General features: G+C 42.4%; 1 protein-coding gene across 1 annotated transcript; it reads left to right on the top strand.

Annotated features, from left to right (window-relative positions):
- Positions 1 to 451: 451 nt before the first annotated feature.
- On the top strand, positions 452 to 13995 carry ndufa8 (NADH:ubiquinone oxidoreductase subunit A8). The gene is made up of 4 exons (XM_064942111.1): positions 452 to 621; positions 1101 to 1264; positions 10032 to 10197; positions 13515 to 13995. The coding sequence occupies exons 1-4, from the start codon at positions 571 to 573 to the stop codon at positions 13650 to 13652; spliced, it is 519 nt and encodes a 172-aa protein (XP_064798183.1). The 5' UTR covers positions 452 to 570; the 3' UTR covers positions 13653 to 13995.
- Positions 13996 to 15644: the final 1649 nt, after the last annotated feature.

Raw genomic sequence — 15644 nt, 5'->3', positions numbered from 1 at the left:
AAGTCATAAACCCCGCATATTTATACAATTTATCTTATTAATATGTGATGTTTAAACCTAACCACTGACCTTAATTTAAGACCAAAAAGCACATTTTCTTTTCCTTCACTTTTACGATTTGGCCAATTTGATTTTGTGGCTCTGCTATCTAGTGGGAACCAATTTCTGCAACTTGGCCTGCAGGGTGTTTGTTTGATCACGTCGCCCTAGAAACGGTGAAGCTCGGGTTGTGTCTTTTTGACTATTTCACCATTTGCATTAAGTTTATTATGCTTAAAGAAGCCGAGCATGTTATCTATTGTCTGAGAAAAAACAAGGCTTGTTAACACAATACTCGAGACCATGCAAATTGCTCTAAAAATCGAGTAAAGAGACGAAATGGCTCACATTTTCTCAGTTGTGTGTCGCAAAGAAATTGCGTCACTGAAATGCATTCGAAACCTGCAGACATGCGCAATACACTGACCTTCCTTTTGCGGGTTCGTCCTGTAGGTAGACGAGGACCTTGAGTGTGTTGAGGAGTTAAGCACTTTATTCTCTCATTTCGATTATTCTAACATAAATCGAACCATGCCGGGTTCGGTGGAGGTTCCCACTTTTAATGACTTGAATGTCGAGGAGGTAAGCACGAATCATATTATTGAGGAACAATCTGGTTGGCAATGCTAGCTAGCTAGCTAGTTAGATAAATCAGCTGCAATTGCAGCTAGCATAGCACTAGCAGGCTGGAAACCGGTAGTTATAACGTTTCTAAATAGGCTACTACGTTACTGGCTTTAGAAGCTAGGTTTCGTGTGCTAGCTTTTGTGGTGATTGGAAAGTATTGTATACGCATAGCTAGATTGCGATAAGATCTGGGTAGAAAGTTTGCTAGCGTTTGGGACGTACAAACACAGCTGTCTCTAACATGCCCAGGGTTGTTGACTATACCCTACAGTGCAAGATAAGCTAACAAGCTAGCGTGTTGTTGTGGGATTATTTTGCAATAGGCAACTAGATTAGGCTGTTAATGTTTGATATCGAAGTAGGCTAGACGTGTCTAAATACGCCATGTGTGTTTGTGTTAAATAGTGTCATATTCTTCCCTTGCTCATGTGTAGATCAGTGTGTCGTCTGCGGTGCTGAAGGGAGCTGCCCACCACTATGGCTCTCAGTGTGACAAGGCCAACAAGGAGTTCATGCTCTGTCGCTGGGAGGAGAAGGACCCTAGAAAGTGTCTGAATGAAGGGAGGAAAGTCAACGAGTGTGCTCTTAACTTCTTCAGGTAGGCAATCATAGTGTTGAGTGACTCCACACCCAAGTGATAAAGGTAGGTCTGTTTTTAACTTGAGCCACTTCAAGACTGTCTTTGTGTAATTAAATAATCAGTGATAGTTGTGATGCGATTAGATGTTGTTGTTTTTTTTACCCCTGTATGTTTATGAATGAAAATGCTGATCCACATTCAGCTCTCATCTCTACAATAGCGTGCTAATCTTTGAGGTCTGCTGTTTTAATTTATCGTTGTTTTTTTTACCGCTTTGTTTTCATCCAATGAAACTCTACCAGGGTGTTTTGACATTAACTTATTCACCGTTGTAAAGGCAACGTGTGTGTTATGTTTGGGTTAAACTTAGCACATGTTTACCTTTCCACTTCTGTTCTGCAACTGACCAACAAGAGTCAAGAGAGGGAGGCTGTAGCTATAGGATAACTATAGGCTGCTGCTTCTCTGTCATAATTGGGATACAGATGGAAGGGGTCTGCCTGGGTTGTCTCACTGTGGGGCATGGTGTCTGTGTTTACATAAGGCTGCTGTGCACTAATAACACAACCGGGCGAGCGCGCGTGCGTGCACACACAGGCACACACCTCTGCAGTGACTGGAAGCTGTCACTGAATGGGGCAGGGCTTGACATGCAGACTCTCTGTGTCAGGTCCACAAATAGCACCACTTCCAAAGCAGGAACCAATAAACAGTTCTGGTCCCAGATGTAAACATAGGTCTTCTGAGAATGGTAATGCATGTAATTATTGTAATGGTGCCAGATTTGACAAACTTATAATTACACCTGGTTGTTTAGGCTTTGGAGGTCCTACACCCACCTCAAAGTTGTAGCTCACTCACATTGCAAATGTAAATAATCCTAGGTGTAGCTAGATAGTAGTATATGCATCTGGAATGTCTTTTAACAAAATCTGGTTCTATTATTATGAACCCACTTGTTAATTTCTCAATAAGAAAGTCAACGCATGTGCTTGTAAAGGGATACATTTAGAACTCACTCTAGTTGCCTGGGTAAGATTGAGTTGTCGGAGTGTGATTTGGGATATTTGTCAGTGTCCTATTCTCCTGATAGGAGCAAAAGGCTTAAAGGCCGATTGCCATGTGTGTTTTTCTGTTGCTCATGAGAAAAACAAGATTTCAGTCTTGGAGCAGAGTTTTCCGTTTGCCGGTTATAGCCCGTTTTTGGCCGCATTTTTCTTTTAGATAGAAAAGCTGGTAAATAAAATGAGCACTGGCCAATTGTCTGGGAGAAGAAGAAAAATCGCATTGTGAAATAATTATTTTAAAGCCTATTAATTTATGTAAATACCAGTCAATAAATTCATGACTTGTCATGCTTGTTTATAGGTTAATTTGCATAATTTTGTGGAATTAAATGTACATGTCTGTGCAGTATATATTTGTTATGTATCTTGTTTATCATACAGATACAGAGCCTAGTTTCATCAGAGACTCTGTCCGACAGCACAAGATGTGCCGCTACAGCATCTAAAACAGCAAATACATAGATAACGGAAGGCAGGCTTTTCCAGCGTGTCGCACACCACTTTTCAATGAGCTGGAGGCAGTATGCATTTTGAAAACATTTACTTAATTGTTTGAAACCTAAATGTTTTACTTCTTATTATGAGGCATGTCTTGCTTCAAAGTAGCACAGTAACCCACAATATCCAATTACAATTGCAAACCTGCTGAGGTATAACCAACCACCTTCCAGATCACAAATCAAGCAAATTGGCTTCCATCTGTGATCAATTGTAGTGATTGATTAGTTCAGAATAAAATCAGTTGTTCTTAGAGGACTCCACTGCTTAGTAGTGTATATTCAAAGCATAAAATCCACTATGGGCGGAAATGTACTTTCAGAAGATCTATGAGATAAAGTTGTGCAAAGGCTTTGCCTATCCCTCAGAGCACAGTTAAGACCATTATTAAGAAGTGGAAGGCTTATGGCACCACCCAAGCCCTGCATAGATCACGCCATCCCTCCAAACTGGATGACCGGGCAAGGAGGAGACTGATCAGAGAGACTACCAAGAAGCCAATGGAGACTTTGAAGGAGCTTCAGGCCTTTATGGCAAAGACTGGTCAATGTGTGCATGTGACCACAATATCACAAGCGCTCCACAAATCTGGCCTCTATGGGAGAGTGGCATGAAAAAAAACACCCCTCAAAAGAGCCACATCAAGTCTCATTTGAGCTTAGTCAAAAAGCACATTGTAGATTCTGAGGCCAAGTGGCGAAAGGTGCTATGATCAGATGAGACCAAAATGGAACTTTTTGACCTGAACGCAAAACAATATGTCTGGCGAAATACAATACCCAATACATCTTTCCACCCATGGAACACCATGCCTACAGTAAAACACGGCACTGGCAGCATCCTGTTGTGTGTGTGTGTGTGTGGGGTTCTCTGGACTGGAGCACTTATCAGGATAGAAGGGGAAATGGACAGTGCAAAATACTTAGATTCTTGAGGAGAACTTGCATCCCTCTGCCAGGAAGTTAAAAATGGGAAGATGGTTCACGTTTCAACATGACAATGACCCAAAGCACCGTTAAAGCAACTGTACAGTGGCTGAAGGGCAAGAAGGTGAATGTCCTTGAGTGACCTTGTCAGAGCCCCAACCTAAATCCCATCCAGAATCTGTGGAATGACTTGAAGAGTGCAGTCCAGGAGCAGTCACCATGCAATTTGACTGAGCTTGAACAATTCTGCAAGGAAGAATTTGGCAAATATTGCAGTCTCGTTGTGCAAAGTTAGAGACGTAGGCACAATCCTAGTCATATTAGCAACCCATGCTAGTTGTTGCATTTTAGATATCCCCTCTTGAAAAATGTCTAATGGATATTTTTCATTCTGTCACATGAAACCTCTTGCATGTGTGGTGTGCTTTTGACAACTTTGCCGGTAATTGCATTATGGAATGAACATTCACACAGCCTACTGCCTTGTGCACACTGCTGCACTTATAATGTGATGAAATTGTTAATCAACATTTTAAGCTATATACATACACACAAGTTTGGGGTCACTTAGAAATTACCTTGGTTTCCATGAAAACATGCATGAAATGAGTTGCAAAATGAATAGGAAATATAGTTAAGAAGTTGACAAAGTTATAAATAATGATTTTTAATCATTGCTTTAGTCAAAGAATCCTTAATTTGCAGCAATTACAGCCTTGCAGACATTTGGTGTTCTCTAGTTGTCAATTTGTTGAGGTAATCTGAAGAGATTTCGCCCCATGCTTCCTGAAGCACCTCCCACAAGTTGGATTGGCTTGGTGGGCACTTCTTACGTACCATACGGTCAAGCTGCTTCCACTACAGCTCAATAGGGTTGAGATCCGGTGACTGTGTTGGCACTCCATTATAGACAGAATATCAGCTGACTGCTTCTTCCCTAAAGAGTTCTTGCATAGTATGAAGCTGTGCTTTGGGTCATTGTCCTGTTGTAAGAGGAAATTGGCTCCAATTAAGTGCCGTCCACAGTGTATGGCATGGCGTTGCAAAAAGAGTGATAGCCTTCTTCAAGATCCCTTTTACCCTGGTCAAAATCTCCCACTTTACCACCACCAAAGCACCCCCAGACATCACATTGCCTCCACCACGATTGACAGATGGTGTCAAGCACTCCTCCAGCATCTTTTCGATGTTTTTGTGCATCTCACAAATGTTCTTCTTTGTGATCCGAACACCTCAAACTTAGATTTGTCTGTCCATAGCACTTTTTTCCCAATCTTCCCCTGTTCAATGTCTGTGTTATTTTGCCCATCTTAATCTTTTCTTTTTATTGGCCAGTCGGAAATATGTCTTTTTCTTTGCAACTGTCTAGAAGGCCAGCATTCCGGAGTCGCCTCTTCACTGTTGACGTTGATACTGGTCTTTTGCGGGTACTATTTAATGAAGCTGCCAGTTGAGGACTTGTGAGGCGTCTGTTTCTCAAACGAGACTAATGTACTTGTACTCTTGCTCAGTTGTGCACCGGGGCCTCCCACTCCTCTTTCTATTCTGGTTAGAGCCAGTTTGCGCTGTTCTGTGAAGGGAGTAGTACACAGCGTTGTACGAGCGCTTCAGTTTCTTGGCAATATCACAAATGGAATAGCCTTCATTTCTCAGAACAAGAATTGACTGACGAGTTTCAGAAGAAAGTTCTTTGTTTCTGGCCATTTTGAGCCTGTAATCGAACCCACAAATGCTGATGCTCCAGATACTCAACTAGTCTAAAGGTCAGTTGTATTGCTTCTTTAATCAGAACATCAGTTTTCAGCTGTGCTAACCATAATTGCAAAATGCTTTTCTAATGATCAGTTAGCCTTTTTAAAATAATAAACTTGGATTAGTTAACACAACATGCCATTGGAACACAGGTGTGATAGTTGCTGATAATTGGTTTCTACGCCTATGTAAATATTCCATAAAAAATCTGCCCTTTCCAGCTACAATAGTAATTTACAACATTAACAAGGTCTACACTGTGTTTCTTATCAATTTGATATCTTTTTCAAAAACAAGGACATTTCTAAGTGACCCCAAACTTTTGAACGGTAGTGTATAATATTCAACAATTGTTCCATAGTCCGTTTTGGAATAGGGCATTTCTTTCTCAACAAGCTGACCATCCTCGACTTGCATGTTCTGTTAATATTAATTACCATAATCTAAATGTGATTTGTCATTCTGAGCACCGTGGATGGACGCCCTAATCAGGTTATACACCCATTGCATATGGGTCCGGTAGGTTTCTCAAATGTCCGGTAAAATTAAAATGCTGCCAGTCAGAGGTCTGGCACCACATTTTCCTAACAAAAACCCTGTCTTAGAGGTATGTTTCCTGACCGATTCTGTGTTTGGTTAATGTTTGTCCTCCATGAGACACTGTAGACGCAGAAGCCTATTTCACTTCCTCAAAGTCCCCAAAATGAAGATAACTCAAGAAATCTAGTTGCTCAATTTTACATCTAAGGTGTTTGGTGCAGTATTTCTCAAGTATAAAAATGTGAAACATGTTGTCTTTAACCTCAAATGTAATGGCAAAATGTAGATTTCCGCCTAAATAGACATACCCAAAAGTAACTGCTATTCATGTGTAATTACCTGATTCTGACAAGCCAAAACTTGTTATATTTGGAAAGAAGACATCTTGGAGATTGCGGAAAAGATCAGAAGATAGGAGTTATATCGTTCAGAAAACACAAGATCAAGCACACACAAATAACGTATTTATTTTGAAAGTCATCTTTCATTGAGTGTGCTTAAAGGCACCTAAAGGACTCTCAGACCATGAGATTCTCTGGTCTGATGAAACCAAGTTTCAACTGTTTGGCCTGAATGTCTGGAGGAAACCTGGCACCATCCCTACTGGGAAGCATGTTGTTTGCAACATCATGCTATGGGGATGTTTTTCAGCGGGAGGGACTGGGAGACTAGTCAGGATCGAGGGAACGATTAACAGAGCAAACTACAGAGATCCTTGAACCCGCTCCAGAGCGCTCGGGACCTAAGACTGGGGCAAAGGTTCACCTTCCAACAGGACAACGACCCTAAGCGCAATGCAGGAGTGGCTTCGACGCAAGTCTCTGAATGTCCATGAATGGCACAACCAGAGCCCGGACTTGAACCCGATCTAACATCTCTGGAGAGACCTGTAAGTAGCTGTGCAGCAATGCTCCCCATCCAACCTGACAGAGCTTGAGATGATCTGCAGAGAAGACTGGGAGAAGCTCCCCAAATACAGGTGTGTCAAGCTTGTAGCATCATACTTAAGGAGACTCTAGGTTGTAATTGCCGCCAAAGGTGTTTCAACAAAGTACTGAGTAAAGGGTCTGAATACTTATGTAAATTTTAATATTGCCCTTTTATTTTTAATACATTAGCAAAAATGTCTAAACTGTTTTTGCTTTGTCATTATCAGGTATTGTGTGTAGATTGATGGGGGAAAACAATTTTAATACATTTTAGAATAAGGCTGTAATATAACAAAAAATGTGGCCGTATCCTTTGAAAGGAATATTGGTTTAAACTAAAAATGCAGTTCATCATTTTAGCTTTAGCTGCTTAAACAAATGACTGTCTCTAGGCTGTCAAATTGCTATAAATGACAACTTGCGCTTTTCAAATGTGCTCAGCTGATTTGATTAATAAAATGAGAGCAAATTTACAACACATCTAATCTTTCATTTAGGGAAAAATACTGCCTTGTATTAAATTAAAATCTTGACCTATACATGAATGAATGAACAACAGAAAAGCCATTTGGCTTAGTAACCATGTTTCCAGTGACTCTAGATGGCTGGGTTACAATATGACTGCCCATTTACAATTTGAACATTTGGGTGAGGTTTTTCTTCACAAAGAGGACCTGCTCGGCTTTGTCACGAGAGTCTGTTTCTTTTTTCGTCTACAATGTGTGAAGCTGCACTGAAAAGGCGCTCACTGTCCACCCTAGTACAGGGAGCACCAAGATACATGTGCAAAGCTTTAGCTAGGATGGGGAAACAGTGCTTGTTACTTCTGTAGTGTCCAAGTGCATCTTCATTCCTGGGAATAGTAGGTTCTGTCAGGTATCCTAGTATCTGCCAATAATGGGGGGGCTTAGGACGTTTAATACATTATTTTTGCATTCCAAAGGATCATTAGGCATAGATCAACATTAGCAAATGTTGGCCGGTGTAGTAACAGAAAATGAAAATACACCGCCTCACCCACACACACTCTGACCAAAAGTTTTTGTTGGCATTTACGTATGTCTCCATTACCAGTAAAACATAATCAAAACCTATTTATTTCACTTACTGCCTGTGCTGTTTTGTTCTTTTGTTCAGTCGTTTCATTCTCAACCAGGATTTCATCATGCATGTCAAGCAGTGACGTTTCATCCCTGTCTGTCCGTGGCCTCTTCTGTCGTGGGTCCTCTTCTTCGGTCCGCACCGTCACTGTGTCCGTTTCCATCTTGTCCAGCTGTGTCTAACGTTTCACGTAAACCCTGTTTCTTGTCTACATCGGAGTAGCGGTCCTTGTACCTAGCACCGTGGCGACACAGAGAGAATGCACCGAATCGCTTGTTCACAGCGTCTAGTAGAGTACCTTTGCAAGTTTTAACCGCACGGTCTGTGTCGGAAGTTGTTGTTGAGCAGGCGTTTCAATGCCATGACAGAGGGTATCATGTCTGGTGCAGACGCAGTTGAACTTTTTCTGAAGTCAGTTGTTCGAATGGAGCTAATGTGTGTTCATGTTTTCAATAAGTCCACTGGTTTGTACTGATTGTTGCAGGTAACTCAGTCAGCTGCGTACACGCCAAGCACTCGTTTTTGTTCCTGCAGGCTCTCGATTATGTAAAAAGTACTGTTCCATCTGGTGGAAACGTCTTGCTTAATTAAGCCTTTTTGTTTTCACTCCAAGCTGCTCCTGTATTGCTTGCAGGCGGCTGTATGCTTCTGTGAGTGTTTTAAAATGACCCACTATCTTCCTACCTGTTGCCACTATGACAGGTATGCTGCATTGGGCCAAAACACCTTCGTTCACAGCCAGTTGCAGTGTGTGTCTCATGCATGGCAAACTGGCAACTCCACATTCTTCCAAAGCTTTTGTCATGTTACGTGCATTATCACGTAGCACAGCGTGTACATTGTTCTTGGGGATTTTCCAAGTTTCAAACATTTTCCCAAATACCATTGAAATGGCAGCAACGGTATGAGAACCAGCACATTCTTGAGCATGCAATATGGCTTTCCTCGATACGAAATCCTCGTTGACCCACTGTGCTGTCAGACTCGGCATGCTCATGGGGCTGACGTCGCTGGTCCAAATGTCAGTCGTAAAGCTAATAGCAGTGACGCCCATAGCAAGTAGCTTGTGGATATGCGTTTCAACAAGACTGTGTAACTCCGGTAGGGCAACATCTGAAAAATAACGCCTACTTGGTAGTGCGTACCGGGGCTCGAACGCCAACCTCATCCACAACAGAGCGGTTGATTGTCAAGGGCAATGAATTCCATTATCTTGGCATTAATGGATTTCGCCTTTGAGTTATATCTCTGAAATGTTCTTACTCTTTCAAATGACTGCTTGACTTGAACTTGTTTAGTTTTTGGAAGTGTGCACTTACGTCTTTATTTCTCCTTTTGTTCCAAGTAGTCGATGAACGTCTGGGGGTGATGCACTTTTCAATGAGTAATTAGGTTTGTGGTATTGAAAGATTTCACTGTGGTATTGAAAGATTTCACTTTCTCCCCTCAGGAAATAACAGCAGCACAAACGTTGCGTATAGCCTTTTTGTTATCTTCCTTTGAAACTTCCAAATAGATCCACACAGCAGACATTGTGGGCCAGGTTAGGAATGCTGTGTTGCACGTTTAGCTCTGTATTTTTCGTGGCGTCATTACGTCACCTACCTACGCTATATAGGTATGCACTTCAGCTTTAACATCGGCGTTAACATCAGGCCGATGCTGATGTTGGCATTTTTGGCTAATATTGGCCGATTCTGATACTCTCGCCGACTATATCGCGCATCCCTCGTCTGAACATGTTTCAAAGGCACTGTACAATGTAGTCAAATGACACTAGAACAACCGTTAATGACTCACCGATGCCATATAGGCCATTTTACAAAGAGATCCGTTCCTTTTTTAAAGGGAGTCACTCTTTTTAAGTAATTAAGTCAACAGCTGCCCGGGGAAGTGATTGTCTGAATTGTCACCTTTAAAAAAAAAAAAAAAGTTTGTCCTTAACAAATGCTTGCTTCAATTTCTCCTCCAGGCAGATAAAAGGAAGCTGTGCCGAGTCCTTCACAGAGTACTGGACCTGCCTGGACTACTCCAACCTGGCGGAGCTGCGTCAGTGCCGCAAGCAGCAGCAGGCCTTTGATAGCTGTGTGCTGGACAAGCTTGGCTGGGAGAGACCCAACCTGGGAGAACTGTCCAAGGTGAGTCCCCCGGAGGTATAATGCCTGCAGCTATACTGCCTCGCGGTATAGTTCTGGGCATTTTAAAAGTTACTCGACAGTAACACCCGGTATGTCGTTAATGTAACAGACTCTCATTTAGCAATCATTTAATAATAACCCGATAAGTTCTGGGATTAAAAAGTTGGCTTGTGTTTGCTAGCTACTTAGCAAACGTTAGCTTTTCATTTCTGTGCAACAGTCTCTGTTTGGGACGTACAAGCAGATGTCTCTAACATCTACTGTTGTTAGATATACCCTACAGTGCAAGATAAGCTAGCTAGCGTGTTGTTGTGGATTTCTTGTTTTGGAACGTGACAAACTCTCATAGGGTGACACCAAGCCCCAAGTTCACTAGCAATCATTTAACAATAACCTTTGTAATGAAAAAGATTTCTGATATATTATGCCCCTGACGTGCAACAGTTAATCCACTTATGAAGTATTTTTAGCTTTTGAATGACTAGCTGTATACTGCTGTATACTTGACTTTCAGTCCTCCAGCAGTGTTAAAGGGATACTGCGAGAGTTTGACATTTAGATCATTTTTTTTACTTACCCAGTCAGACAGCCTTAAAAAGCTACACATAGTAGTCAATATTTTGTACATTAGTTCATTTTTACTGATAATAGAAATCGCAACGTATCTGTGAGCGCACGGGCAGTGCCATTGAGATGAATATCGTTGCGATCTCTATACATGTCTATGCGACAACGGGTCAGAATGAGGAAGTGGGTAGAATCTAGTATCAGTCAAATTTACACATTTACGAACTTTTGAATGACCAACCACCCAGCTTTGGAGTAGATTTTATTTTATTGAGAGCTCCATTAGCTGACGCCAGTGGCAGCACCTAGGCTAGTTCTGGGCATTGGGAATGCTGTGCTGCTCGTTTAGCGCAGTATTTTTTTGTGGCGTCATTACGTTATACTGGGGTATTTGGAAATGGCCTCGGGATGTTTTTTATTATTACTGTCCGCATTTTCTTAATTTTAATATTTCTAGCTACTTTTTAATTAAATACATGCAATCAACATGCAATACGCCTCCCGGGTGGCGCAGTGGTGAAAGGCAGCGCCAGCTGTGCCATTAGAGACTCTGGGTTCGTGCCCAGGCTCTGTCGTAACCGGTCGCGGGGCGACGCACAATTGGCCTAGCGTCGTCCGGGCTAGGGAGGGCTTGGCCGGTAGGGATGTCCTTGTCTCATCGCGCATCAGCGACTCCTGTGGCGGGCCGGGCGCAGTGCGCGCTACCCAAGGTTGCCAGGTGCACGGTGTTTCCTCCGACACATTGGTGCGGCTGGCTTCCAGGTTGGATGCGCGCTGTGTTAAGAAGCAGTACGGCTGGTTGGGTATCGGAGGACGCATGACTTTCAACCTTCGTCTCTCCCGAGCCCGTACGGGAGTTGTAGCGATGAGACAAGATAGTAGCTACTAAAACAATTGGATATCACGAAATTGGGGAGAAAAGGGGGTAAAATACAAAAAAAATAAAAAATTAACTAACTTTGGCCTTCTGTGTAGCCAGAGTGCACTTATTTGTCATTTGCCTGAACGAGAGCCAGTCAGCCTGAGTATGCTTGTGCCGAGCCTTTCGCCAAATGCAATTCTTGAGGTGGAGTAACTCTGCAAGATCGGTCGAACCAGGGGCGGAACCCGTTTTTAATTTTCTTTATTTGTTAACAATACCACTGAAAATATTTTTAAAAGATCCAAGCGTCTACAACAGAGTGGGAGGATCAAGCTGATTCTATACCATTTTACAGAGGCCACGAAGGAAGGCTTGGCTCACTAAAGTTTTTTTAGCAAGAGTCTATGACCAATCAGGACAGGTCGTTTCACTGAGCAAAACAATTGGCCCAGCGTCGTCCATGTTTGACCGGGGTAGGCCGTCATTGTAGATAAGAATTTGTTCTTATATGACTTGCCTAGTTAAATAAAAAACAGGTGCATGCTTGTCGACAATTGGCATAAGTAATTTTACAAATACTTCCAGTGCTGCGTGTCACAGATCCAATACTATTGGGATGCACTGTAGTTGGTTGAGTGATGATCTGAGTCATATTACAGGCATTCGTCACAGTTAGAAGCTTCCTCTTGAGAGGACAGCTAGTTGCTAATCAGTCAATGTTCAAGTCACCCAGAAAATAAACCTCTTAACATCACACACTATCAAGCATTTCACACACATTATCTAGATACTGACTGTTAGCAGTTGATGGCCTTAAAGCAACACCCTAAAATAATAGGCTTCAGATGAGGCAGGTGAACCTGCAACCACAATACTTCAATAACACTTTAATTTAAATATGTGTGTGTGTGTTTGGACACCTGCGTCTCACAAAGACACTGCAGTTTCAACCAAAAATCTCACATTTGTGCTCATCAGACCAAAAGGACCGATTTCCACCAGTGTAATGTGGAAATAATGTCCATTGCTCGTGTTTCTTGGCCCAAGCAGGTCTCTTCTTCTTATTGGTGTCCTTTAGTAGTGGTTTCTTTGCAGCAATTTGACCATGAAGGCCTGATTCACAGAGTCTCTTCTGAACAGTTGATGTGTCTTACTTGAACTCCCAAGCATTTATTTGGGATGCAATTTCTGAGGCAACTCTAATGAACTTATCCTCTGTAGCAAAGCTAACTCTATGTCTACCTTTCCTGCGGCGGTCCTTATGAGAGCCAGTTTCATCATAGCGCTTGATGGTTTTTGGGACTGCACTTGAAGAAAATGTCCAGATTGACTGACCTTCATGTCTTGGAAGTAATGATGGACTGTTGTTTCTCTTTGCTTATTTGAGCTGTTCTTGTCATAATATGGACTTGGTCTGTCTTCTGTGTACCACCCCTACCTTGTCACAACAACTGATTAGCTCAAATGGAAAAGAACAAAAGCAAGAGGGGTGGGGGTAGCTATGTTTATTTCCCTGCTTTTGAAAGGAGCTGGCTACTGTACCTGGAGTCTACCAGAAATTGTACTAAGCTAACTTCAATTATCTCCAAACTGCATGCAGAGACACATGGTATCCATGATTTTGTCTGACTCCGGATAAGTAGGAAAATGACCTAAATCTCAATCCCGCCGTATCCCTTTAAGGTTAGGGTAAACAGTACTATCTCACATTTTGAAAACAGCTTGAAGCTTGTTGACACATATTTTAATTGAGCCTATTTACTTGGTTTATGCTTTCTCTTTCAAGCGCAAAACATTCACTCTACATACGCATAGTATACAAACCGGACTTTTTTTCTCCCTCATCTTATCTTTTCTGAAGTTTAAACCCTTATGTGTTTCTTCTCAGGTGACAAAGGTGGACACCTCTCGGCCCCTTCCTGAGAATGCTTACCACTCAAGACCCCGGCCGGAGCCCAACCCTGTCATCGAGGGCCAATTGCAGCCAGCAAAGCACGGCAGTCGACTCTTCTTCTGGAGCTGGTAAAGGAGGTAGTCAGTACTCCCGGGTTGAGTTCCCCTAGGTACAGATCTAAGATCAGCTTCCCCTCCCCTAATCCTAACCTTAACCATTAGTGGGGAGAACGCTAAACTGACCTCAGATCAGCATCTCGGAGCAACTTCACCCAACACCAAGAGGCAGTCCTTCAGAGCCTCATCTTGCCTGCCGTCTCCTCCAGCACACCCACTATCTTCAGACAGGAAGGGACTTCTTTGTGCACAAGCCATCGTACAGCTCTCCGATCCCTATGTTGTAGAAATGTTAAAGATTGGACAAAAAGCAACCTATGTGTTTATTGTTGTGAAATAAAAAAAATATTTAATTTAAACTTGTTTAGAACTCTCCTGTCCTGTCTAGTAGTTAGTACATTATATCACACATTAGATCTGGTCCATTGCACAACTTGGCCTGTATCTAATCACAAATAATTTCATGCGAATGTTGTGCCAAAATGTTTCGTCTTGAGTTTGTTAGAAATAACACAATTAAATTGGTACGATCTGTAGGTGGGAGACAAAGTTGATTGTACAGGCAGGAACAATGTCTATCCCCCACCTCAAATCTTGGAAGTGTAGTCAACTTTGTTGCGTAATTGTCTTGTTGGGTTCAGGGTCCTGGGAAGACAGCCAGTTCAAAAAGAACTGGTCAAAGGTAGTGCACTATATAGGGAATATGGTGCCATTTGGAGAGAACACAGCTGTGCCAATATCCACACTAACACTGACAAAGGAAAACGGTTTAACGGAGTATTGGAACAAAACTGTCTTAAGGGGTCTTTCACTGGCCAAAAGAGTACTCAACCCAACTTTGTCCCCACTGGGAATTCACCATATTACTCTGACTTGTTTTGAACTTTTCACAGAAATGTTAACAATCATAAGGTCTGTATTTTATATATATATATATATATATATATATAGACACACAAAAAAAAGTTGTTATAGAGGTGTAAATACTTAGCTAAAACCATTCCAAACATGGGGAAAAACACAAGACACCATATTGTACTTTTTTCTCAATGTGTGTGGGCAAGACATAACATTTGATAGGGTCCTACATAGTCATACTAGTCAATAGTGGTTTCATGTCATTCCCATTCCCTAGCTTGCTTTCTTCAGCTGTATGGGCTGATGTCAGAGCAGTGTGGAGTCTGAGAGGTCTTTGGTGGATTTGGCCTGACGTTTCTTTGGCAGGGGGAGAGGCAGGGCTGCCTTTGCCGACCAGGGAGGGCCTGTCTGCCAGGAATACAGAGGTGCACCCCAAATAGCACCCTATTTGCTTCATAGTGTACTACTATTACAAGAGCTCCTGTAGGGCTCTGGTGCACTACATAGAGGATAGGGTGCGATTTGGGACATTACCAGCATCACAGCGCACCAGCCGGGCCTCAGAGCCCCAGGGCTGCTCAGGGTATCACATCAAGGGAAACCTAACACTGCTCCTTGAGTCTTAGCTTCAGTCCCAAATGGCACCCTATTCCCTATGTAGTTTGGTACTGTTGACCAGGGCCCTATAGGTATCTGGTCAAAAGTAGTGCACCACTGGGATGCAGAAGGTCGGTGCGTAGCCTCCGACTCAGTCCTGTCACACCACCATTGTAAAATCAATTTATTTCTTCTGACCTATCAGCATGTACCCCCTGACTGTTGGAGGTGGGGAACAGGGGAGAAAGGGTTTCAAGGGTGGGCCTTGTGGTTTGACTTCATGTTCCCTTAAATCTTAAGGCACAACTCTGAGAATTAACCTATGCCATGTGGTTCATTTCTATAGGGACCAATAGGACTGTACGTTTGACAGGTCTCAGACTTAAAACGCAACTATGTGGCCCTGGGGTGTTTTTAAATTATGTAAAGTGGCCTCTTTCCAAAAACCCTGTGGCCAATTGAACCTACTGATATAGGGTAAATATAAAATGTTAACATCTACAGATACCCACATTCTAATGTCACTGCTTACGTGACAATATTAATCAATCTT

This window comes from Oncorhynchus masou, chromosome 28 (assembly GCF_036934945.1).
Source record: "Oncorhynchus masou masou isolate Uvic2021 chromosome 28, UVic_Omas_1.1, whole genome shotgun sequence".
Lineage (NCBI taxonomy): Eukaryota > Metazoa > Chordata > Actinopteri > Salmoniformes > Salmonidae > Oncorhynchus > Oncorhynchus masou.
Note: the sequence above shows the minus strand (reverse complement) of the source record. Positions and strands in the feature narration are given on the sequence as shown.

Coding starts and splice junctions, on each gene's coding strand:
- ndufa8 (XM_064942111.1), top strand. CDS start 571: ATGCCGGGTTCGGTGGAGGTTCCCACTTTTAATGACTTGAATGTCGAG. Junction 622..1,100: donor ATGACTTGAATGTCGAGGAG/GTAAGCACGAAT, acceptor GCTCATGTGTAG/ATCAGTGTGTCGTCTGCGGT. Junction 1,265..10,031: donor TGTGCTCTTAACTTCTTCAG/GTAGGCAATCAT, acceptor TTTCTCCTCCAG/GCAGATAAAAGGAAGCTGTG.